The following is a 24,369-nucleotide window of genomic DNA, read 5'->3' as shown; positions in this document are numbered from 1 at the left end:
TGTGCGGAGCTCTCCCCCCACCCCCCACGAGCCCTTCTTCCAAGTTTATCTCAGCCCAGAACCAAGGATTTCGTAGCCCCAAGACCCACCCAAGTAGTTATCCTCACCCCTGCCCCCTTCATATTCTTCCTCTTCTCCGTCCCTTAGAGAAAGCATCCTTCCTTAGGGATGAAAGGGAACGCCAAGCCCAGCCCTGAATGCGGCACCCCAGGGTCACTTCAGCCACTACTGGCCGGAGTGAGGGGTGGACAGCATAGTGTGGGGACACAGGGGAGGGGGTGGGACAGAAGCCGGACAGAGCGGAGAGAGGAAGGCTGAGGGTCCGGTCAGTCCTGGTTCATGCTCCTGGGGAGCTGCCACGACACAGGAATAGGGACCGGAGGAGGGGTGGCTGGGGGCGGCAAGGGAAAGTATGGACAAAAGGGAAGTTTGGGGCAAGAAAGGACAAGCTCGGCCTTGTTCAGTGTCTGGTGACGTGGAGGGGAGGTATAGGTGAGGCACCGGCAATTGCCCCGTTCATCCCCTAGGCTCGGCCAGTGGCCGGCTTGGCTTTGGGACTCCAAAACTTGTAAAGGAGGGGTTTGGGGTCAGAAGAGAAAAACTGAATAGAGGTCTGTGCTGTGGATTTTACTCGGGGGCTGGTGGGAAGACCAGAGTTGCCTCCTCTGACCAAGTTCTAGATGTTTCTCGACATCATGCCAGCACAGGGGAAGGTGACTCTTGGAAGGTCAGCCCCACTGCCCACTGTCCTCCCAGAAGTGGGCCTTTGCATTTGGGCCCAGGCCCCTGGCCTTCAGAGCTCCTCGTGGACCCGCTCTTGGTCTTCATCTGACTTCAGCTTGAGCTCCTCCACCGTGATCTTGCCATCTTGGTTGCGGTCCTGGTTCTGGAACATGTCCGCTATGGTTTTCTCCGGGTCCTGCCCAGGCATGAGGCGTCCTTTGCCTTCACTGACTTGCGCCTTGATGAAGGTGGAGAACTGGGAGCCAAGAGAGCCAAGGGGAGAGGGGAGTGAGGGTCTTGCCTGAGCGGCTGCGGGTGGCCTGGGGAAGGGCCCCAGGCAGCAGCCAGCCAGCGGTAGGGGGAAATGGGCTGCATGAGGAAGAGGCAGGGACAAGGGACCGAAGGCACAGGGACCCAGCACAGGGGCAGAAACAGGTGCAGACGGGACGGCAGAAGGACTGCGTTGCTCGATGCCACCATGCACGGTGGCTCCTGTTGGCGGTGACAGTGGGGGACCGGTTCTTAAAAGGACCCAACTCCTCACCCACCTCCTCCAGGGGGACCTCGCCATCCTTGTTGAGGTCCAGGCCTTCAAACAGGTCGGCAGGAGGGTCCTCGTGCCACACAAACAGGTAGCCTGTGGGCAGCCCCTCTTCCCGGGACACCAGCTCCACTGCAAACAGGAGCACCGCACTACCAGGGACACCCCGGGCTACAGGCGGGAAGGGAGAAGAGAAGGAAGGAAGGTCTCGCCATCGGGCCCAGGTCTGGCTCAACTCACAGCCTGCCCTGGGTGCTCCCCAGCCCAGAGGCCTCCGTTTCCCATGTTGGGCACATGGCATGTTTGCAGAACCCTTGGGGAGGCTTCCCGCACCCCTCCCGCCAGCCACCAAGGCCAGTCGGCCCCTCACCTCCGCTCTCTCCGTGGGCCAGGTGCGGGGGCACCACGAGCTGCCGCCTCTCTCCCACGCACATGCCCTGCAGGCCCGTGTCCAGGCCTTCGATCACCTTGTTGGCCCCCAGAGTAGCCTCCTGGGGGTCGCCGTAGTCGTGGCTGGGGGTGGGGGAGAGCAGATTCCCAGGTCAGTGCCCATCCTTGTCCCCCCCCCCCGCCGCCCCGCCCGGCAGGCCCAGTTTCCCAGTCACTCCTCCTGGGGCCCGCCCCCCACAGCCGAGGGCCGGGCCCAACAGTTCAGAGACAGCTCGCCCTCCTCATGGTGCCACTGCCCCTGCTTTGGTGTCCCCTCCACAAGTGGAGCCCGGAGCTCCCCAAGACGCTGGCTTCACCTTGCCTGTGCCCACAAGTCAAGAACCTCAGCTCCTCCTGCTCCCCCATGCTCGCTGGACGGGAACTTATGGACGAAGCACCCGTCGGGGGGCTCTCAGGAGGACTCCCCGCACCTGGGCCCACCCACCTGCCCAGCCCTGGCCCAGCCCCGGACCCACGAGGAGAAGAGCTTGGTGCCATCCAGCAGGGAGCAGTTGTAGTGGTAGCGAACAAAGTCCCCGGGTTTGGCCGTCTCATTGCAGGTCTCCGGGGGCGGGGACAGAATCTTGATTTCCACCGGATCCCCAGGGTTGTGGAAGTCAATGACGTGGACGTCGAAGATCAGCACAGCGGAGCCAGGGATCTTGTCTCCTGGGGCCAGAACAGGATCTGCTTGGAATCTAGGAGGGGCTGCTCAGCCCTCCACAGAGCCCCCTAGACTCCCCCGCTCTGTTTTCTCAAACCAAGATGGGACAGGGCATTTGTCCCCAGGGTCAGTTCTTCTAATACCCTCTTGCGGGGGGGGGGGAGCGGGCGAGGGGCAGGGGAGGGAAGGGCCAGGCCAGTTAGAAAGCCCTTTATACACATCATCTTGCAACCTCCCAGCAACTTACCCTGCTGGTCAATGGGATTAGTCCCATTTTACAGGTGAGGACACTAAGGCTTCCAGCAAAGCTGGGGCTCAAGTCCAGGTCTCTTCGCTTCCTAGGGCTACGCTGTTTCTGTTCTTCCATGACCACCCCCCTTCCCCAAACTCAGGAGTCGGTTGCCCTTCTCCAGTGTGGAAGGGAGAAGTTGGGGGGGGCTGCTCCTGGAGGCAAGTACGGAGTCTGTGTGGCAGGAGGTGGGTGGGTGATGGTTTTTGTGATGAGAGGGGCAGAGCAGGTGCTGGGATGGCCCTGCGGTGGGGAGGTCAGTGAACAGTGTGCAGAGGAGCTGAGGAGGTGAGTGGGAGCACAGGGGACACGCCTACCAGTCCCGTTCTCCCCGTAGGCCAGGTGGGGGGGGATGGTGATCCTCCGGCGCTCCCCCATGCAGGCACCCTGCAGCCCCTGGTCCATCCCAGGGATGATGTAACCCTGCCCCACATAGGTGTTGTAGGTGTGGTTGCGGGAGTAGCTGTAAGACAAGACAGGGAGGGCCAGGAAGGGGTCAAAGGGGCCCCTGGCCCTTCCTGGCAGCTCAGAGCCAACCCCCCCTGGTTGCTGCCAGGAGGCGACCCCAGATCCTGCCTCAGCCTCTTCCACCTTCCTCCCAGCCCCCACCTTCCCTCCTCAGGAGCCCCCCAGACCTGGAATCAAAGAGGGTGCCGTCCATCAGCGAGCCGTTGTAGTGGTAACGCATGAAGTCTCCAGCCACGGCTCTCCGGACGCAGCCGGGAGGTAGCTCCAGCGTCTCCAGCTGGACGGTGTCCTTGGGGTTGTGGACGTCAATCAGCAGCACGTGGAAGACCAGGGAGGCCTGCGGGGGGATCACAGTCCCTGGGGAAGGGATAGGCTTGAACCATACAAGTGGAGAGCAAAGCAGGGCTCCTTCTCCACTCCGGAAGGCCCATGTGAGCACCCTGCAAAAAGGTGCTAATTCTGCTCTCCAGAGACCCTTCCCTACCCTCAGCAGCCCTGTTTCTTGCTCCCCCTATGAGGTGTGAGCTGGATCATCCCCAAGGCCATCACCAGCCCATACTGAATGTGTGTGTGAATCAGAATAAAGCACCCTTTCTTAGTGAGATCATCACCAAGATAGATTTCATCTCTGATTTGCCTCCTTGGCTGAGTGCCCTTGTGCAGTACACAACCTGAACAACTGTTATGTGGCAGCCCTCTTCTGGGGAATCCCCGAGTCCCTGTCTGCCCTCACCATAGCCTTTCTCGCCATAGGCCAGGAATGGAGGGATGATGATCTTCCTCCTCTCTCCAGGACACATGCCCAGCAGCCCCTGATCCATCCCCTTGATCAGCCAGCCGGAGCCGACGTAGGTGTCATAAGTTCCACCCCTACTGTAGCTGCAGAGAATGAGGCAGAGGTGATGTTGCTGGAGATGAGAGAGGCAGGAAGGGCCCCGGACACCCTCCCCATCATACCACAGCCCCCAGGGCCCCATGACTCCCTCCAGCCCTTACCTGGTGTCAAAGGCAGTGCCATCCAGCAGTGTGCCATTGTAGTGGTAGCGGACAAAGTCGCTGTCCTGGACCATGCGGGGGCAGTGGGCTGGGTGCAGCAAGGTGCTCACCTGCACGGTGTCTGCCTTGTTCCACACATCCAGCAGGACCACATCGAAGTAGAGAGTGGCATCCGGGGGAATGAGCCCCGCTGTGAGAGTCCGGCAGCCACAGCTCATGTTTGGTGCAGCCTCCGGGACCCCTCAGCATGCCACAGTCCCCGGGGCCCCGGGACTCCCTCTAGCCTTTCCTGGTAGCAAAGCTGGTGCCATGTTTGCTGCAGCCCCAGTGTGGCGGGTTGAATGGACATTTGAATGTCTCGCTTGGCCACCCGCTCCACCACCCCTAGGTCCCCTTCTCCCCAGTCAAGCTTTGATTCTACCCAGGGCCCTGTCATTTCCTTTCCTCCCACTCCAGGGGCAGGAGACCGAAACTCTAGTCCCAGACCTGCCCCGACTCATGCTGCATGTGCAGTGTGACCTTGGGCAAGTCACTCTCCTACTCTGAGCTTCAGTTTTTTGGACCTGAGCCCCTTGATTCTGCTTCCTGGTCTCCTCCATCCCCAGCCTGGGCCCCACCCCATCTCACCCACACCGATGCTGCCATAGCCCAGGTGGGGGGGCACGATGAGCCGTCGCCGCTCGTTGACACACATGCCCATGAGGCCCCGGTCCATGCCGGTGATGAGGCGTCCCACGCCCACCACGATGGCCACTAAGGTGCTTCGGTCATAGCTGCGGGAGGGAGGAAACAGATGGGGCACAGCGGCCTCTGGAGGCCACATCCACGCACAGGTGCACGCACACACTCAGTCCCCCTCCTGCTACAGGTGTGCATCTACATGCTCCTGTCTCCTCTTCGAGCCTCCCTCCCCGCTCAAGAGGAGGGGCTGTTACACAGGGAAGCCCCCGAGGGAGGTCAGGGGCTTTTATTTGCCTGGGGCCACGGTGGGGGGGGTGCAGGGGGGCGGGGGTCTGCGCAGGCCTGTGTGCTACTACCATCTGCTAGCAGCTGCGGAGGGCGAAGTATGGCACCAAGGGGCAGAGGACCACTGAGTATGTACGACGAGCCAGATGAAATCCTTGGCCTTGTACATGTGCCGCCTTATTGCGTTCTGTGATGTGGGCGTTAGGGTTTTCATTTTTCTCATGACAACGATTAGGACAAGAGACTAGCTGACTTGCCCAAGGTCACACGGCTAACACGTGGTCAACTGACTTCCGTGTTTGGGCCGCCACACCATCAATTTCCCAGGAAAGGAGGGGGCAGCAGGGCTCGCTGAGAATAGGGATTGGTTTCCAATTTTGGAAAGGCCTGTTTTAAAATTGCCGTGGCCTTTGTTTTTTTACTTTTATTTTTTTTTATTGAAGTATAATTGACGTACAAGATGATATTAGCTTCAGGTGTACAACCTTGTGACTCGACATTCACATACATTACGAGAAGATCGGAATAATAAATCTAGTCAGCATCTGTCACCACACAAAGTTAATTCAATACTGTCGTGTGTGCTCCCCATGCTTTCCCGTGACTGACTTATTTTATAATTGGAAGTTTGTACCTCTTGACTTCTATTTGCTTTTACTTACTATTTTCAGTTTTCAGAAGTTAAGGGAGGATGGGAGACTTATTTTTTTATTTTATTTATTTACTTATTTATTTTTAAGATTCCACTTATTTGGCAGAGAGAGACAGCACAAGCAAGCTGAGTGGCAGGCAGAGGGAGAAGAAGCAGGATCCTCACTGAGCTCGATCCCGGGACCCTGGGATCATGACCTAAGCTGAAGGCAGGCAGTTAACCGACCGAGCCACCTAGGCGCCTCCAGAGATTTTTATTTAAAAAAAAAATTTAAATCACTTTACTTTATTTTTTTGAGTAATCTCTACCTCCAATGTGGGGTTCGAACTCATGACCCCAAGATCAAGAGTTGTATGCTCTTCCAACTGAGCCAGCCAGGTGCCCCGAGATTTTTATTTTGATCAAAGAGGTTAAGAACCATGGGTTAGGAAAGTTTTCCAAGCTCAGCACTGCATGAACTGGGGCCAGCTAGGCTCCCAGAGTCCCACCAAAGAAGTCATCCCCTGCTCCCCATCACTCCCTGACCTGGGCTGTACTCCTGGCCACGGGCCATACCTCATTCTGCCCACTGAGCTGCTTCCTTCACAGTGCCGTTGTGAGGGCCCAAGCCTGCACAAAATTTCTACCAATTAAAAACAGAGCACCCAGGGGCGACTGGGAGGCTCAGTCGTTAAGCATCTGCCTTCAGCTCAGGTCATGATCCCGGGGTCCTGGGATCGAGCCCTGCACTGGGCTCCCTGCTTGGCGGGAAGCCTGCTTCTCCCTCTCCCTCTCCCCCTGCTTGTGTTCCCTCTCTTGCTGTCTCTCTCTCTCTGTCAAATAAATAAATAAAATCTTAAAAAAAAACAAAAAAACAAACACAGAGCACCCAGTCCTCCCCACAGTCAAGGCTAATAGGCCCTCAACTGGCTTTCGGATTGGCAGGCACTGCGCGAAGTTTGCTTTCATTCATCATCTTACTTGAGCCCTGTTATCAGCTTAGGAAGGGAGCACTTAATTTTCCAGATTGTTTTGAACCTCCATTTTTCAGATAAGGAACATGAAGCTTAAAGTGGCAAAATTCCTTGTCCATGGTCACAGGCTGGATTGGAACCCAGTGTCTTGGACTCTGGAGTTCATGTTCTTACCCAGTATACTGCCTGCCTGCCTTCCAAAGCCAAGGCCACTAATTTCCTGTGGGCTGAGTTGTGTGTTTTGGGAAGGGGTCTAAGAGGGACTGACTTCTTGGGATATGGTATGTGTCTGGGACCTGAGGTTTAACCAGGGCTGGTATGCAGCCCTGCCCTGCCTCCACCAACAAAAGTGACTTGCCAGAGCAGACCAAAGGCCTGATCAGACCAGAAACCCATCTCAAACCCCAAGGCTGGCAAGATGGGCGACAGCCCTGGCCTGATAGAGCTAAGATGGAGGAAGGTGGGGGTGCAGGGAGACCCAGAGAGAGATGTAAGAGAACCCTCCGAGGAGCCCAGGGAGTCAATGCCCGGCCATATGACACGTAGACAGATAGGATCCCGACACAGAGCTATGCCCTACGCTCCTGGATCCATCCTGCTGTCTTATTACAATGCTCCCTCGGCTCTACTACGCCTGCTTCTCCTAACCCCCACCGCCTCCAAAAAGGTTCTCTGGTTACAACGGCACTAGACCCTGGGGCTGGAACCAGAAGGGATTCAGGCTGGGTAGAAAGGGCGGGGGTCCTAGACTGAGACCCCTGGAGGATTCACATGCAGCAGGGGCCATGCCCTTCCCCCCAACACTGGGGACCAGGACCTGCTCCCTGCCAGGCCTTTAAGTAAAGCACCGGTAAGTAAACAGAGCAGTTCCCCTTGATCATCAAACACTTGGGGGAAAATGGGGAGCTTGCTGTAAAAGAAACTGGGGTCCTCTGAGAGGTGAGGGTTTGAAATCCAGGGCAAGGATGTCTTGGGGAAGATGGATGTCTGGGAGTCCCCATCCCCAAGGTGCTGTGTTAGGGGTTAGAAGACCATGGAGTAGGGGATACAGACACAGCCTAAGGGGGGCTACAAGGGGTCCCCAGGATCAGGAGAGCCTGGCCCCAAGGGGAGTGGCGAGTCTGGGGGCACCCAACCCATTACCTCGAGTCAAACTTTTTGCCATCCTCGAAAGTGCCGTTGTAGTGGTAGCGCACAAAATCCCCCATCTGCACTTCCCGGGGACAGGTCCTGGGGATGTGGTACCTCTCGATGACTACATCTTCCAGGGGGCCCCCGGCCGGGCTGGCACGGCCCAGCCCCCTCCCCACCGCCTGCACCAGCAGCAGCAGCAGCACCAGCTGCAGCAGGGGGAGCCCGAGGATGGTGTGGCTGGGGGACACCGCGCGAAACATGGTGCCTGGAGCTGGGACGGCCGGCAGTGAGGGCGAGCGAGGGAGTCGCCGCCGCCAACCTTCTTCCCCCCTCTTCCCGGAGCAGGCTCCCCCTCTTCCTGTCCTCCGTCTCCACCCCCGCCCTGGCGGGTCCACGTGGAATGGGGGCAGGGGAGACTGAGCTGGCGCGGGGCGGGGGGCGGGAGACGGAGGGTGGAAGAGGAGGAGGGGGCGAGGCAGAGCGGTGGAGTCACAGGAATGCACCACAAAGGACTGCAGCTCCCCCCTCCCGCTCTCCCGGGGCTCGGCGTCCAGGGGCCCGGCCAGGGAGGGAGGCTCGGGAAAGCCGAGAAGTCGGAGCTGACTCCCATTTAAAAAAAAAAAAAAAAAAAAGTTCAGCGTCTTTTTTCCGGGGCCCCCGGGTCCTAAAGCCGGGCTGAAGCATCCCTTGCTTCTTTCGCTGGCACCCCCCAAATCTAGGCCTCTCCAGGTGGCTGGTGGGGCTCCAGAATCTTGGTATTCCCCCCCGTCCCCCCCACCCCCCCCACTGTCCCGGGGATGACTTCTCCAGGGACGAGCTGCGGCGGCTTGAAAAAGCTGGACCGCCAAGCCTCTCCCGCGCGGGGGTGGAGATGCGTGGGCGGCGGCGAGGGTGCTGTGTGCGAGGGGGAAGCCAGGTGTGCGCCTCCCCGTAGCAGACCGGCGTGGGGTGGGGGGAGCGGGGAGGGGACACTAGCAGTGACTTCTTCGGGGCTAGGGGCGGAGAAGAAGCAGAAGGTACCCTGTAATGGAAAGAAGACCGGGTGCCAGGGTTTAGGCAGAGTGGAGGAGGCGGGGCTCCCTCAGTTACTTGATCTTAAGGTGGGGGACTGTCCTTGTGTGGGGAGGGGCTTTGCGGACTCCCATCCCTGCGGGAAGCGTTCCTCCACCCACTTACCCTCTGTCAAGCGGAAGACCCCCAAGAGCAGGAGGTCGGCCAACGTAGGGGACTCAGGACACCACGGCCCTCTGCCCCTCGGGGGAGCTGACCCAGACCGCGACCCCGCCTTCCTGCTCCCCGCTCTCGGGTGCCCGGCGCTAAGACCCAGCGGGCGCGCCCGCCCGGCCCCCGCTCCCGCCGCCCGGCCGGCCCTGACGCCTGCTCCGCCCGGGAGAGCCGGCCGGCGCGGCGCGGCCATGGGGCGGGCGGCGTGGGGGCTGCTGTGGCTGCTGCTGGGCAGCGCCGCGGCGCAGTACGAAAAGTACAGCTTCCGGGGCTTCCCGCCCGAGGACCTGATGCCCCTGGCCGCAGCCTACGGGCACGCGCTCGAGCAGTACGAAGGGGAGAGCTGGCGCGAGAGCGCGCGGTACCTCGAGGCGGCGCTGCGGCTGCACCGGCTGCTGCGGGACAGCGAGGCCTTCTGCCACGCCAACTGCAGCGGCCCCGCGCCGCCCGCGGCCTCGCCCTCGGCGCCCGCGCTCGGTCCCGACGGCGGCCGCGGCGGCGACGAGTGGGCCCGCGAGCTGCAGCTCTTCGGCCACGTCCTGGAACGCGCCGCCTGCCTGCGGCGCTGCAAGCGGACGCTGCCCGCCTTCCAGGTGCCCTACCCGCCGCGGCAGCTGCTGCGCGACTTCCAGAGCCGCCTGCCCTACCAGTACCTGCACTACGCGCTGTTCAAGGTGGGCCCCTGCCGGCGCCCCCTGTCTCGCCGCGCTCCCCGTCCCGGAGTCCCCCTCACCGCGCCCTCGTCCCGCCGCGCCCTCCTTCCGCCCCGGCGCCCCCTGTCCCGCCGCGCCCCGCCAGCCCCGCCTCGCCCCCCGTCCCGGAGTCCCCATCACCGCGCCCTCGTCCCGCCGCGCCCTCCTTCGCGCCGGCGCCCCCTGTCCCGCCTCGCCCCAAGTCCCAGAGCCTCCCTCGCCTCGCCTCCCCCACCAACCATGCCTCCGCCTCTCACCCCCCGGCGCCCCTGCCCTGCCTCGCCCCCGGGGCCCGGCTGGGGCGCGTGGTTCGGAGCCGGCGTAGGGTGCTGTCCGGTCGGGAGCAGAGTCGGTCGCACAACCCGGGACAGCCAAGCCCGCTCGTGCGCTCCCGGGCTGCAGGCTCTGGCCCTTCCGACCCCCTCTGTCCCCGCCGCACAGGCTAACCGGCTGGAGAAGGCGGCAGCCGCGGCCTACACCTTCCTCCAGAGGAACCCGAAGCACGAGCTAACCGCCAAGTACCTCAGCTACTACCGGGGGCTACTAGACGCCGCCGACGAGCCGCTCACAGACTTGGAGGCGCAGCCCTACGAGGTGGGGTGGAGGGGTGGGGCTGGCCCTGACGCTTGTAGAGGAGGGGAGGTGTTGGGGCGTCTCCCTGACCCTTACCCGCTCCCCTCCAGGCCGTGTTCCTCAGGGCCGTGAAGCTCTACAACAGCGGGGACTTCCGAAGCAGCGCGGAGGACATGGAGCGGGCCCTGGCCCAGTACCTGGCAGTCTTTGCCCGGTGTCTGGCCAGCTGCGAGGGGGCCCACGAGCAGGTGGACTTCAAGGACTTCTACCCGGCCATAGCAGGTATTCCCCAGTCCCTGCAGACCCCTGTGGACATCCCTGTCACCCACAGGGCCCTGCTTCCCAGAACTCCTAAGGCCTCTTAGCACAAGTATGCCTCCCGTACACTTTCATGAGGCATGGAGGAAGTTCTTGGGAGGTGGACCGGAGTAAGATGTTAACCCGCTCCGGGAGCCTTCAGTCCTCTGAGAGGGACAGGCCACAGTCCTGACTGGCCAAGGTGTGGGCATGGGTGCAGAGAGGTGGTGACATCCCCAAAGGGTCTGGGGACATTGGGTTCACAGGCCTTCCAGGAAGAGGGCAAAGGTGCCAAGGGGGTGTGTGCAGAAGGCGGTTTGTGGCCAGAAATCACACCTAGTCTGGGGATCCCTAACTGTGGGGTTCCTCAGCAGGGGGGGCACAGAGGACTGTCCTGAGCTTCTCTATCTAGGCTTCAGTCCCACCCCCAAACCTCGTCTGCCTCAGAATGCCCCAGCTCCCTGTGGTTTTGGGGTGGGGGTTGAGTCGAGGGGGTGATAAGTCCTCCCTGGCCCGGTCGTCCTTAGCACTGCCCTTAGTATGCTGAGCAAAGTCTCCACCAGCATTACCTCCTGGGATCGCACTGGCTGGCTGGGCCCCAGCTCCTCACCACTCCCTCCCGCCCCCTAGATCTTTTTGCAGAGTCCCTGCAGTGCAAGGTGGACTGTGAGGCCAACCTCACCCCCAACGTGGGTGGCTATTTCGTGGAGAAGTTTGTGGCTACCATGTACCACTACCTGCAGTTTGCCTACTACAAGTGTGAGCCCCCCAGTGGGCTTGGGACGGGTGTGGGGGGCGGAGCACCGCACTGGGAGTGTCAGAGTCGTGGCGAGCCGTTCCTCGGGAGTGAGCACCCTGGGTGACGGGAGGGAAGCCTGGGGCTGGCGGACAGGTGAGAGGGTGGGAAGGAACAGAGAGCAGCCTTAGGAGAATTCAGGGACCTCTTGGGTAAATGACTGGGTAGCCAACAACTGCACAGCACTTCATAGTTTACACACCCCTGCCATGTCTGTTTATCTCACTTGATGCTTTTACCAGCCCCCCCACTCCTGGCAGCTGACATGACTGGACCCGTTTTTCGGATGAGAAGCTGAGGCTCATACAGTGCAATGGGGCCATTAGTCACATGACTGATGATAAGTAGCACCAGGACTTATGGCTCTTCTTGTCCGGGGGAGATCCTGAGCATCAGCTGGGGCTGGGATGGATGATCTCCAGTGTTCCTGCAATGCTAAGATGCCAAGATTCGTATGGAGGCTGGAGTCGGAGTGGAGGAGCTGAGGACCAACGGGCCAGGAGACCCTTCATGGGTCCAGTTGGCAGAGAGGTTGAGGGCCAGGCTGCTGGGCTCTCATTCCCCAGGGCCATTATTCTCCGGCTGTGTCAGCTTGAGAAATCTCCCTAATCTCTCCGTGCCTCAGATCTCTTGTCTATAAAGTGGGAATGATAATAATGGTGAGGCTTAAATGAATGACATGGGCCTGGCCCATGGCAAGTTCCCAGTGCATTCTAGCTTGCATTATTATTTGGGTGCAGTGAGGTGGCCAAAAGATCTTCTGAGAGGCAGCTGGGGAGCCAGGAGCCCTGGACTGAGTTGGGAGATAGGGATGGGCTAGGAAGGCATTGTCCCTGAAGGTGGGGAGGCACCAGGACTACCCCTCACTCCTGTCCTGCCTGCAGTGAACGACGTGCGCCAGGCCGCCCGCAGCGCCGCCAGCTACATGCTCTTCGACCCCGAAGATAGCGTCATGCAGCAGAACCTGGTGTACTACCGCTTCCACCGGGCTCGCTGGGGCCTGGAGGAGGAGGACTTCCAGCCCCGGGAGGTGGGCTCTGCCTTTGGAGGCACTCTCAGTTTAATAAAAATTAAAAAAAAAAAAAAAAAAAATCCTGGCTTCTTTGGAAGGCAGGATAGGAAGGGAAAAGAAAGACTTGTGGGTTGTGGTTGGAGTCCTGGGTTCAAAGCCAGTCCCACCAGCTGAATGGGCCTGGGAACATTACTGCTCCTTTCTGAATATGTGGCCTCACCTGCAAAATGGGAGTGGTACCACCTGCCGTGACAGCACAGAGGCCGGGCTGTGGGAGGCCCAAAATACCTGTCCATCCCTGCCTGCTCCCCGCCCCACCCTGGTCACTCTCACCGCTGGCCTTTGCCCTTCTTCCCCAGGGACCCCCTGGCTTGGACCCGCTAAGGAACCCCTGGGAATCTAGGGCAAGACTGGCAGTCATGGGGCACATGGTGCCACCCTCAATTTCCTTACGTGTGGCAGACATTGCTAATGGATTGGGGAACTCTTTCTAAGAGTCCTCAGAATCCTCCTTAACCCAGGCACTCCAAGCAGCTGTAATTTTTTTCCACCAGCATGTGAGCTGATACCTGTTCCCTGCTCTTTGAGCTGAAAAAGGGTGGGAGGGCGCAGATCCTAACAATGTGGCTCCTCCCCCACCTGGCAGCAGGGTCTGGCTTACCCCGTGTTCCTCCCCTCCTCTCAGGAGGCCATGTTCTACCACAACCAGACCACTGAGCTTCGGGAGCTGCTGGAGTTTGCACATCTGTACCTGCAGTCAGATGATGAGGTAAGCGGCCCCCTGCTCTCTAGGCTGGGCCATGATGGAGACCCCTGATCTTCTTCCGGGGGGGCCACTGTGCCAAAGCTCGGCCCCACCTCTTGGCACTCAACTGCTGTGAAGCAGGAGAGATTCACTGTCCCTCATCTATACCTGCTCTTTTCTCCCCGCTCAGTGTTTTCATGCTCCCTTTCTCTACGTGTCTTGCCCAATAACTCCCCAGCCCAGCTCAAGCGGCAGCTCCTCCAAGAAGCCCTCCCTGCATGCCCTGGCTCTGTCTTCTGGGCTTGCAGTGCCAGTTCTGACCCTCTATGCCTCCCCGGACCTGGAGTGATTTGTAGCCCTGGTCGCTCCCCACCCCCGACCCCCAGCCCCCTTCTCTGTCCAGTCTCCCAGAGGGTTGTGCTCTGGGACGGGGGACCAGGTTATTCCCAGCTTTTCCACAGCACCTGCCACAGAGCTGGTGTGGGAAAACGGAGTTTGAATGAACCAGCGAATGAATGAATGCAGGATACCAGGAAGGAAGGACTACAGTGTGGTACCTTGATTCTGAATGAGGGTTTGAGAGTCTGAATTTCAGTGAGGTGTTGTGCTCGGTGCTGATTTATTCATTACCCCCTTCGTTCACTCACCCATGCTCCTACTACTTGTCACATAGGGGGGCAGGGGGTACACCGTTTGCACCCTGCCTTTGGCAACAGCCTGACTTGGCCTCGCCACTTAGTGGGTGGGCAGCCTCCAGGCAAATCTTAGGTAGCTCTCCAACTCCCCTTCCTGCATCTCGAATGCAGAGGATGATGCCCACGTCACACCACTGTGGTGGCAATGAAATGAGATTGAGTATGGAAAGCACTTAGTACAGATGCTCAGTGAATGGTGCCATTTTGATTACTGTTATTTGTGGCCTGCTGTTTGCCAGACACTGTGGGGCCCTGGGGCAAGTTGATGAAAGGCAGAGTCCTTTTCCCAAGCAGCTCACGGTCTAGTGGGGGAGGCACCAGCTCAGGAGAGGTCAGCATGGGCCAGCAGAGGAGGGCTCCAGGTCCAACCGGGCTGATCGGCCAGGGTTGCATCCTGGAGCTGACGCCTGGCATTGGTGAGGTCAACAAGAACGGTCCAGGCATTACCCAGGCACGGGGTGGTGGTGGGGGAGGTAATCATGTTCCTGGCCAGGAAACTGCATGAGCACACGGTATGTATGGACTAGCAGCATTTGCTGTGGAATTCATGCTTCAAAGGAGGGCCTTGGCGAGGGAACGCTTGGCTGACATTGACTCTCTGCTGGGGGAGCATCGGCCCTGGGAGCGGCAGTTTGGGAGTGGGACCTTGTGGGAGAAACCCTCAGATCCGTCCCTGGTGGGATCTTGAGACTGGGGAAGGAGGGCCTTTGGGGGCTGAGATGGGATGGGGGGCTCATCCAGGACGGGAGCCCGTCTGGGTTTGCACCTGCTGTGACCTCATTTCCCTGCCCACCCTGGGGCTGCTCTAGATGGAGCTTGAAGAGACAGTGCCTGCCGTGGAACCCAAGGACCCGCCGTCCGACGCCGAGTTCGAGGGGGAGGGGGACTACGAGGAGGGCATCTATGCTGACTGGTGGCAGGAGCCGGATGCCAAGGGTGACGAGGCAGAGGCCGGTCAGTGACTCGAGTGCTGGCGGAGAGCGGGGCTGCCACCCGGGGTGGAGGTTGGCCACAGAAGGATCCGTGTACTGCGCGGCAGAGGCAGTTGGGGTGTGGGGACCTCTCCTCTGGGGGCTTCTAGCCTGTTAGCCAACCAACCCTGTCCCACCTTGTGTGTGAGGGGGTGGCATCCTCTCTGGAGCTGGGACCCCACTGAGACCTGCCCCGGGGAGCCTCCCTCCTGCCTGCCCCCATGCCCCCAGGACAGTGCCCAGATGCTTGTTGGGAGTGGGTGCGGGGCTAACCCGGGGCTCCCTCCTTTCCGTTCCAGAGCTGGAGCCTGAACTAGCATGAGAGGGCCACCCTTGCACCCCTCAAGAGCTGGGGAAACCTGAGCCCAGTGATACCGCCCTCACCAGCCTGGGCAGCAGCAAGAACTATTTATTAAAAATGTACAACGGACATAGCTGACCAGGCCCCATCCCATCCCACCTGTGAGCGCTGCTCCCCAGGTCTCAGGGTCTCTGGGCCACAGGACGGTGGTGCTCCAGCTGCTGATGGCCCATCCTCCTCCCCGGTGCTCTCCTCAGCTGGACAGTCTCCTGGAGGAGAAGGTTCCTGCTCCTCCAAGCTGGGTCTCAGCCTGGATTTCAGAGACAGCAGAGGGGCCGCTGATGTTATGAAGAGCGCTCCAGAGTCCAGTGGTTCCTGGCTCACTGGCAGTGGGTGCTCAATAAATGTTTCTTGTTGAATGAATTGCAGTACCTGGGGTCCGGTCTCCCCTGGGCTGAGGGTGCGGGTCGTTCCCTCTCTCCGCGTCCATCTCCCCTCCTGTGTAAATATGGGGTGGGCAAGGGGGCACAGTTTGGCCTCAGGGGACCCTGGGCGGGTTTTTTTGAGAGCAGAGTGCAATTGCAGATCCGCCCGCCAGGGGGCGAGAGCATGCAGTTCCTTCTGCAGTCGCTGGAAGGTGATTTCAGATTTCCTGTATTTTCCTGGTTCAGCATTGCTTCCCTCGGGGAGTGTGGTGAGCATGGGGAGGGGGCTAAGGATGTTTCCGGTTGTTACTTTCTAGGCATTTCCTGACCCAGGTTCTCGAGGGGCTGAGCAAGCATTCCCTGCCCTGCTCTCTGCCCCTTCTCCCATTCTTCAGCAGAGGTTGGGGCTCCATCTCAGCAGCCAGAGGGGCCCTAGGCATACAGTTTGATAACATGAGACCTCGTGGTAGCAGTGGCACTGCCAGATCCTCCTGCCCAGTCTTCCATCAGCTCTAGGGGGCAGAGAGTCTGGAGGTGCAGAGGTGAGGGTAATGCCAGGTGGCTACTGTTCAGTGCCGTGATGCACCCGTGTCCTCCCCCGTGTTCCACGGGGGGAGGTGGGGGAAAGGGGCCTCTCTGGAGAGGGACCCTGGGCCAGGACCAGGCAGGTAACAGTTCTGCCCGACTCCCCATGTTTCAGGCCTCCCAGGGGGCAGGGTGGTGTAGGAGGCTTCTTTTCCTATCCGAGGGTGGAGCAGATGCTGGGAAGCCCGCACCCCTGCCCTCCCCACAGACGTGCCAGGTGACCTGGCCGGGGCCCTCCCCATCTCTGCGCCCAGGAGGACTCTCTGCCTCACCCCAAACCCCACCCCTGGGTCTCTGGTGGGGACGAGGACAGGGAGGCCAGAGTCAGTCTGCAGCAGGGCTGGGTCAAGGCTGAGGGCACCGGTGACCTCACTCCCTTTCTCCTGTAGGTGGGTCCGCAGCGGTAGCGTCTCGCAGGTGCCAGGGTGGGCCTGCCCCACCCCACCCCTTCCTAGCTGCTGTGTAGTCAGCTTCCACTGACGCCCCGCCCCGTTTCTGGGAGGGGCTGGGGAGCTGGGATGTGCCGGAGCGTGCCTGCTGTGAGTAGGCGCTTTGGAATCTGGACAGCTGGGTGTGAGTCTGAAAGGGTGTGTGTGCAGAAGCAAGAAGGTCTGTGTGCGTGTGTCCGAGAATGTCTGTGGCAGTTTCACGGGTGACCGAGCATGGTTCTTCACATGGCTCCATGACCGCGCCGGCCTTCGTGAATGTGTTTCTGGAGGGGTTCGCTCACTCAGCACGTATTTATTGAGCACCTAGTACGTGCTAAGCACACTGTAGGTGCTGGGCATACAATAGTGGGCAAAAGCAGGCCAAGCACCCTGCCTTCATGGAGCTTGCCTCCCAGCAGAGAGACCTGCAATAAACAATAAATGTTATTTTTTTAAAAGGATTTTATTTATTTATTAGAGAGCACAGGAGCAGTGGGGAGGGGCAGAGGGAGAGGCAGAAGCAGACTTCCCGCTGAGCAGGGAGCCCGACGTGGCGCTCGATCCCAGGACCCCAGGATCATGACCTGAGCTGAAGGCAGATGCTTAACGACTGAGCCACCCAGGTGCCCCGACAATAAATGTTATAATAGGGCGCCTGGGTGGCTCAGTTGGTTGGGCGACTGCCTTCGGCTCAGGTCATGATCCTGGAGTCCCGGGATCGAGTCCCACATCGGGCTCCCTGCTGAGCGGGGAGTCTGCTTCTCCCTCTGACCCTCTTCCCTCTCATGCTCTCTCTATCTCATTCTCTCTCTCAAATAAAGAAATAAAATATTTTTAAAAATGTTATAATAAATTATATGGTTAGTCTGATAAATCAGACAAAAAAATAGAGCTGGGGAGGAGGGACGGGGAGAGCTGAGGGGATGCCATTTCAGAAGCTTGTGGTGTGTGTCTAAGTGTGCAGCTGAGAGTGGCGTCTTTGTATGTGTGGTGATGAGACAGTGTGTGTGTGAGGGGGGTATCCCCCGGGGGCGGAATGCCAGCCCCGGCCTGGGCCCTCTCCCCACGGGCAAGCCCTCGCCCAGGCCCTGCAGCCCCGTGTCCCTCCCTTACTCAGCTCTCCTCTTCTAGGCAGCCACCACCCCCTCCCCCCTCTCCCTGATACCAGCGTCTCCCCAGTGCCAGGCCAGGTCCCCAAACCGGTGAGACCGAGTCCCAGCGTGGGCCCTCCAGCCCATTCTCCCAACCCCACCCACTGCAGACACCCTTGCCTCTTCCACATCTGTCTCACCTGGTCCCTCTGTACCCCGCCCCCCAACACCCCACCCAGCACCTCATCAGTCATGGCATCTGTAGTATAATGGGTAGAAGGTTAGGGAAGTCCTAAAAGGGACTGGGGATGGCGACCTTACACAATAGGGCCAGGTTCAGAAGCCACAGAGGTGCCCAGACCCAGAAAGACCCCGTCCTGAAGCAAGCTTCACTACTACCGAGTACCTACCATATGCTGGGCACTTGGTCTTAAACATTCTCGTGACATAGGCCTCAGTTCCCTTCTGCTCCAGGTGAGGCTGAGGAATGAGAAGCAACTTGTCCCAGGTTCCTCACATTGAGTGGTGGCTGAGGTGGGTTTGAAAGTCTTCTCCCCCAGATCGATGCTGCTCAGAGAAAGGTGTTGGCTTTGGGGCTTTGGGGCTAGATGTGTGGACAGAGCCCCCACATTGCTGCAGCCTACTGAGGGAGGCAAGGAGTTCTAGAAGGGAGGGAAGAAGCGGGTAGGGAGCGGAAGGAAAAGCAGGCAATCAGGTTCTGCATCTCGGGCCCAATTCCAGAGCCTGCCCTCCCCTGCCTCCCGCCATTGTCGGCTCCATGGAATTGGGCCCATGTTAGGGAGCCTGGGTCAGACTTGCTGGGGTCACTTACCAGCACCTTCTTGAATCCTGAGAAGTGAGGGCCAGTGGAGGGGGAAAGTCCTACGGGCTCTTCCAAAATTCCAGTAAATTCTAATGGAAGAAATCCCCCCTTAGGTTTGAGCAATAGTTCTTAAAGTCTCACCCTGGTGTTCCCCTTTCTCCAGGAGAGTAGGGTCTCCCCTGGGGACAGAGAAAGACCCCTTCCCTGGGTCAGAAGGCTGTGTCCAGTTGGCACCGTGCCAGCAGCATAACCTGACTGCAGAAGTTCTAGCAGCTGCAGGGCCCACGCCCCCTGCAGCTTCCCCACTCTGGGGTCTTCGTCCAGCTCTCCCACGTCTCCCCAAGGGTAGCCCTGGCAGATGGCCCCACCTTCATGGATGGGGAAACTGAGGCCCAGAGAGTGTAGAAGGCTGGCTTAGCCCCAAAATGACTCAGGGATTAGGTGGGAGTATGCGGGGGCCTGGGACTGCCCACCAGAGCCAGCCCCAGGCCGACCGGTGGACACATCACCTGTAATCACCACCTGCCTGGGTTCCACTTGGCGCCAGGGCACCTGGATAGCATCTCTTCTGTCCCCCAAACAGCCCTTGGGGTGGGAACACCTCTCACGCCCATGATCAGGTGGGGAAACTGAGGTAAGGGGGAGAACGTGCCTACTTTTTTACTGCCCCTTCCCCACACACATATACTTAATCCTCTCAATCTGGGGAAGAACTCACTAAGGTAAGTCACTCCCAATGAAGAGTCAAGAACTTGACATTTTCCATTTGGGTCACCTTTTTCATCTTTCCTTTTAGGAGAAGAGTGGGATATTATGTTCTTGGAGCACAGTAAAGAATGGCCACGTGAGATGCCTTCCTTTTCCCTTGACCCCTTGGCTAAATCCTGGTGGCCTTCCTGGAGGAAGCTAGGAAGGAGCGCAGTTCAGCCAGTCTGAGCGCCAAGTCTGGCCTCTCTCCCTGGCCCTGGTGGGTGTAGGGAGCAGGGGGCCTTTTAGAGACCTCACAGCCATGAAGGACATTCCATTAAAAGCTTTTGTGGGGCGCCTGAGTGGCTCAGACGGTTGAGCGTCTGCCTTCGGCTCAGGTCATGGTCCCGAGGTCCTGGGATCGAGTCCCACGTCGGGCTCCCTGCTCCTTGGGAGCCTGCTTCTCCCTCTGCGCCTCTCTCTCTCTCTCTTTCTCTGTCTTTCATGAATAAACAAATAAAATCTTAAAAAAAAAAAAAAGCTTTTGTGGGGGGCGCCTGGCTGGCTTAATCAGAGGAGAAGGTGACTCTTGATCTCGGGGTTGTAAATCTGAGCCCCACATTGCGTGCAGAGATTACTTAAAAGTAAAATCTTAAAAAAAAAAAAAAAAAGCTTTTGGTATCTCCAAATGAGGTTATGCTCACAGTTACAGAGACAGGGGATAGGAATGAAGTCAGAAAATGCTTGTCTCATGACTTTAACCTTTAGTACAATTATTTTGACAAACCTGGTTGGTGGTGGTTGTGGGGTTTTGCTTTTTTTTTTTGGTAATACATTGGTATCCTCAAAAATGGAAATGTCCCAGGCCTTGGAGCACCGCCCCCTCCACACATAAGCACACACACACTCCGGACAGACCTGGCCTCTCTCCAGCACCCTCCGCGCGGCCCAGGCCGGACTTCACCCCGCCCCACGCCCCCTGCCCCTCCCCCTCACCACTTCCGGGTGCTCTGCCGGGGCCGTAAATTATCCATGAGCTCGAAGTTGGCTGTTGCTTCAACCCAAGGCTGAGGTGGCGATGAAATATTCAGGGATCTCAACTCTCAAATTCCCTGGTGGCCGCAGGATGGGACTGGGGAACAAGGGATTCACGTAGCAGGGCGGGGGGCGGGGGCGGGGCGGCTCCAAGCCCTGACCTGCTGGAGTCTGGGGCCTGGAGACCCGGGAGGTGGGGGGAAGGTCTCTGTGAAATCCAGGGCTGTGGCTCTGGGTGGTGCCCTCTTGGTGCGGAGGCTTGCGTGGCAGTGAGCAGAGGTGACTGATTACCACCCCTGGGGAGGGCCGGCCAGCCCAGCAAGACCCCAGTGGTCCCCCAGCCCTGGCTCTCGAATCCCGAAGTTTTCCTCCTGAAGTCCCACCACGAGGTGACTTCCCACAAAATTGGTTCTCCTCTCCCCCTAACACATACACCGCACCCTACCTTTGCTGAAATAGAAAAGACCTAGATTGGTGGGACCGGTAGGCTGGGGGGGGGGGGCGGGGGAAGGCAGGAGACAAGGTTCAAGTCTCAGCCCTGCCAGGAATTTGCTTGTGTGACCTTGGGGACGTTCCTTTCCTGGTTCTAGCCTCAGTTTCCCCATATATACAAGGAAGGAGACTGATTGATTGTTTCTTCTTTCTTTTCCCAAGGACTCTCCACAGGTGGGGGAGAAATCCTGTCATCGGGGGGTGTGTGTGTGTGCACGCGCACGCACGCATGCTCACGCTTGTACACGCGTGTGCCAGGGGAGGGGCTGCCTCTCTGTGGGAAGGGCACCTGTCAGGGCAGGCATCTCTCCCGGATTGTTGGGAGCGGGAGGGGCAGGCCGGCTGGCAGGCGGGTGGGGCCTCAGCTGCGTCAGCCTGTTCTAGGCCAGGAGCAGCAAGAGGGGTGACTCAGGTGGCAAGGTTCCCCCTGCTGCTTCCCCCCACCCAAAGTCTCAGCGCGGGGAGGGGGTTGCTCAGTAAGCCAGGGAGGGGGACAGAGCTCAAGAATACAGTCCCAATGCTTGGAGCCCGTCCTGTTGAGTTCCTGAAATTCTGGAATCGCACCTTGTTGGGGGGCTGGGGTAGGTAAGGGGGTACCTACTTGGGGATCGTCATTCTCTGGAGAGGTCCTGACCCTCTTCCAGCATCTCCATCCACCACCACCTCCGGCCCCTTGTATCTCCCCCTGGCCTGTGCTATTTCTGGCTGTCCTATCTCTGTTTTCCTGTCTCCCTGTTTTCTTTTTGACATTCCATCCCCGCCCACACGCCTTGCAGTGAAGTGTCTTGGGAGCTACCTCTATAATTAAGAGCCCTCCCCTGGCTGGCTGGGCACACACCCTCAGGACCAGGCTGTGGGCCGTCTGTCTCCGGCCTCCAGGCTCCTCCCCCTGACAAAGGGCAGCACAAAAAGCAGGAGCACACTCCCCCCCACAACAGGGGCCTTGCACCATCCTGTGTGCTCCAGCTCCCAGCAAGGCCTGGCCCCGCTCCCGCCAGGAGAGCTTGGGAGCCAGAGGCCCTTCTGCAGCCATCTCCCCAGCCCCGAAGGGATCCCACTGAGCAATCCCCCCACCCCAACACCAGCGGTCAGGGGCTAGAATGCAAATGGAGGCCCACATACAGAGATCTAAGTTGGGCACAAATCAAGCCAACAAACTGTCAAGTAAGGTATACCTTGACAAGTATACCCCTACAGCCACCTGAAGGGCCAGGATGGAACTGAGAGTTCTGATTCCTTCTCAGAACACAGCAGCCTGGGGTAACTGTTCCCCGACCCCCAGTACCTGGGCCATGTCCCCTTCCCTTTGCACCGCTGGCTCCCCACTCACCAGTACATGACCAAGGGCTTCCAGCATATGTGTGTAGATACCCCAGCAGCATGTCCTCCGTGTCCATCCCTCCCCCACCCCTGCCCCTGTCACCCCTTGGCCCAAGTGTGCACATAACACGCATGCTGCTTCTGTCCATTCTCAGGAGAAAGAGCCAGAACAAGAGAACTACAGTCCACCCAAGCAGGGTCAGCTCTGGGCAGGGAATTCCGGTTTCCCCGTCCAGAGTGTGGTCTCAAAGGAGAGAGGGATGAAGGCTGTGTAGGCTCCTCCCCTTGTTCCTGTGTGGAAGGGTGCTGTCCCCCGCACCCCCCCACCCTGTGGGAGGACCAGGGCTGAGGCCCCTTCCCCACGCCTGTGGATGGCTCTGCCCCAGAGCCGAAAGAAGGCTGGCGCTCAAGATGCTCCTTGCTCTGTGCGTTGCCTTTGATTCCAGTCTGCTCCCCAAGGAGTAGCTTGCAGTTGTCTGTATTTTTCCTGCTGTGGAAGGGCAACGTCATCAGCCTGAAGTTTAGCCACCCATCTGTTCACTCCATCTTCTATAAGATTTTTTTAAAAATTTCAGGGAGCCTGCTGTGGGGCTCGATCCCAGGACCCCGAGTTCATGGCCTGCTGAAGTCAGATGCTTAACCGACTGAGCCACTCAGGTGCCCCCCATCTTCTTTTATAGAGGTGGCCATCCCTGCGGCCACTTTGGGTCAAAGAGGAGGGAAGAAGGGTGTGTGTGTGTGTGTGTGTGTGTGTGTGTGTGTGTGTGCGTGCGCGCACGCTTGGGGGGAGAGTGCTGCCGTGCCTGGTGTTTGTATGTCTAAATCTAGGCCCGTCAGTGTATATCCCGGAGGTATGAGTGCAGATGGTTGTGTATGTGGCTTTTGCACATCTAAATCCCTGACAGAGAGGGGGCCGAGATGGAAGACAACAGCATCTCTCCCACTTCCTTATGCGGCCCAGAGGCCTGCAGAGGATGAGCTGAGGAGAGCGGCCTGGCTGTTGTTCGCCTTCCCCCAGGGAAGCACCTCCCGGGCCCCCACCCTCCCAACTCCCCCCCCCCCAACATTGGACCCGCATCACAAACCTCTTTGCTGGTAACTTCCGTCTCCGGGGCAGCTTGGGATGAGCCCCTTGATGCCCTTTCCTTCTTTGCTCTGTGAACCCAGACAGCTGCAAGGTTGCATTAACCATTTGTGTTCTTCGTGGCCCAAGGACTCTGCTTCCACCGCGAGCTCTGGGCAAGATAAATGAGCTTAAAATTCAGTAATACGAAGTGAAGCTAGACATAAGGAATTTAGCCTAAAAGGAGACAAGGGTATTCATATAATATCTGGAGACTCTCCTTTCCTGGAGATTTGTCAGAGCAACCCCTGCCTTTAAGGGCTTGGAGGAAGGGGACTGGGTAAGATGTTCCTGTGGCCTGTCCTTCAAGTTCAAGCTACCGGGGAGACTGTGGCCACAGTGACTCTCATCCCTGTCCCTAGGCACCTCCTCGCCCCTTGAGACCAAATCCTCTACACAGGCAGCTCATTGTAGTAAACATCATTTTCTGATTCTTTTCTGTATCCTACAGATGAATCCTCAGTGCCTGGCAGGCACACAGTAGGTGCTTAATAAATGTGCCAAAAATCCCTTGATCTGGGAGGAGTCACAGCTCTTATTCCAGTCTTTCTTGCTGCTGTGGGTGGTGCCTCCACCCAGTCCCAGCCTGATGCTTAGCTTTGGGGCCAGCATGTTGCAGCTTGTTCAGGCTGACATGCAGGGAACATTCTGGGGAGATACACACACATACACAGAGGCTTTATTCTGAAGCCCTATTTGTGCCCCCCTGCTCCACCAGGCTCTCCTACCTCTCTGTCGTCAACCAGCCTGTATGCAGAGAGAGGAAGAGAGGAAGGAAAGAGTGAAGTCAGCTCCAGTCTGGGAAGTGTGTGTGTGTCTGTGGGCAGGGCTGGGGGTGGGGAAATGGGCAGGGGATGGGGAGAGTAGGGACAGGGAGGAAGTGAACCCCTAGGGCTGGGAGCTCTATTCCTCCTACGGTGAGGGCTGACCACTGTACAGCCTGGCTGGGGGTTGGGGGGAGCAGGTAGGGGGGTGGGCAAGGATAAGGTAGGGAGGAAGATACTCAGAAAAGAGGAGGGGGAGTCAAGGAAACTAAGTGAAGGGCAGTGGCCCTGACATGTGGGATGGTACCTGGTTAAGGATGTTGATGTCTCCCTGGCCCCCTCCAGGAAGGCTTCCTGGATGGCACAAGCCTCAGAAGTGAGACTGTTTTGGCCATCGTTCCTTTCTCTGGTGGGAAAGTGGTCAAGTATACTGCTGGCGTGCCTTCACCCAGCCCACCCTGGGCGCTAGCTTTGG

The 24,369-nt window shown here is 58.8% G+C and overlaps 2 protein-coding genes across 3 annotated transcripts; one reads left to right on the top strand and one right to left on the bottom strand.

The window, feature by feature from the left end:
- Positions 1–55: 55 nt before the first annotated feature.
- Positions 56–8,262, bottom strand: FKBP10 (FKBP prolyl isomerase 10). Its single transcript, XM_025861819.2, has 10 exons — positions 7,825–8,262; positions 4,738–4,883; positions 4,111–4,300; positions 3,848–3,993; positions 3,282–3,471; positions 2,964–3,109; positions 2,170–2,362; positions 1,635–1,777; positions 1,272–1,435; positions 56–979 (listed from the first exon to the last, which is right to left on the bottom strand). Exons 1-10 carry the CDS (start codon positions 8,073–8,075, stop codon positions 794–796), a joined length of 1,755 nt encoding a protein of 584 aa, XP_025717604.1. The 5' UTR covers positions 8,076–8,262; the 3' UTR covers positions 56–793.
- A 577-nt stretch (positions 8,263–8,839) lies between these two features.
- Positions 8,840–15,540, top strand: P3H4 (prolyl 3-hydroxylase family member 4 (inactive)). 2 transcript variants are annotated; one of them, XM_025861880.2, is made up of 8 exons: positions 8,844–9,713; positions 10,173–10,325; positions 10,415–10,586; positions 11,232–11,360; positions 12,282–12,427; positions 13,095–13,178; positions 14,659–14,803; positions 15,120–15,540. In XM_025861880.2, the coding sequence occupies exons 1-8, from the start codon at positions 9,231–9,233 to the stop codon at positions 15,140–15,142; spliced, it is 1,335 nt and encodes a 444-aa protein (XP_025717665.1). In that variant the 5' UTR covers positions 8,844–9,230; the 3' UTR covers positions 15,143–15,540. The 2 variants fall into 2 exon arrangements, with proteins under 2 accessions (XP_073745585.1, XP_025717665.1); XM_073889484.1 differs by lacking the exon at positions 11,232–11,360 and having other exon boundaries at positions 8,840–9,713.
- Positions 15,541–24,369: the final 8,829 nt, after the last annotated feature.

This window comes from Callorhinus ursinus, unplaced genomic scaffold (assembly GCF_003265705.2).
Source record: "Callorhinus ursinus isolate GAN/ISIS: 27379988/994484 unplaced genomic scaffold, GSC_fseal_2.0 scaffold108, whole genome shotgun sequence".
In the NCBI taxonomy this organism is placed as follows: Eukaryota; Metazoa; Chordata; class Mammalia; order Carnivora; family Otariidae; genus Callorhinus; species Callorhinus ursinus.
The sequence above is the reverse complement of the archived record's forward strand: the minus strand, read 5'-3'. Positions and strand labels throughout refer to the sequence as shown.

Bases quoted from the DNA above. Each gene is read 5' to 3' on its own strand.
- P3H4 (XM_025861880.2), top strand. From the start codon at position 9,231: ATGGGGCGGGCGGCGTGGGGGCTGCTGTGGCTGCTGCTGGGCAGCGCC. The intron at 11,361-12,281 runs GTGAGCCCCCCA...TCCTGCCTGCAG, and splicing joins GCAGTTTGCCTACTACAAGT to TGAACGACGTGCGCCAGGCC. The intron at 14,804-15,119 runs GTCAGTGACTCG...TTTCCGTTCCAG, and splicing joins GGGTGACGAGGCAGAGGCCG to AGCTGGAGCCTGAACTAGCA.
- FKBP10 (XM_025861819.2), bottom strand. From the start codon at position 8,075: ATGTTTCGCGCGGTGTCCCCCAGCCACACCATCCTCGGGCTCCCCCTG. The intron at 4,884-7,824 runs GTAATGGGTTGG...TCCCTCCCGCAG, and splicing joins GGCAAAAAGTTTGACTCGAG to CTATGACCGAAGCACCTTAG. The intron at 3,472-3,847 runs GTGAGGGCAGAC...TCCCTTCCCCAG, and splicing joins CTATGGCGAGAAAGGCTATG to GGACTGTGATCCCCCCGCAG.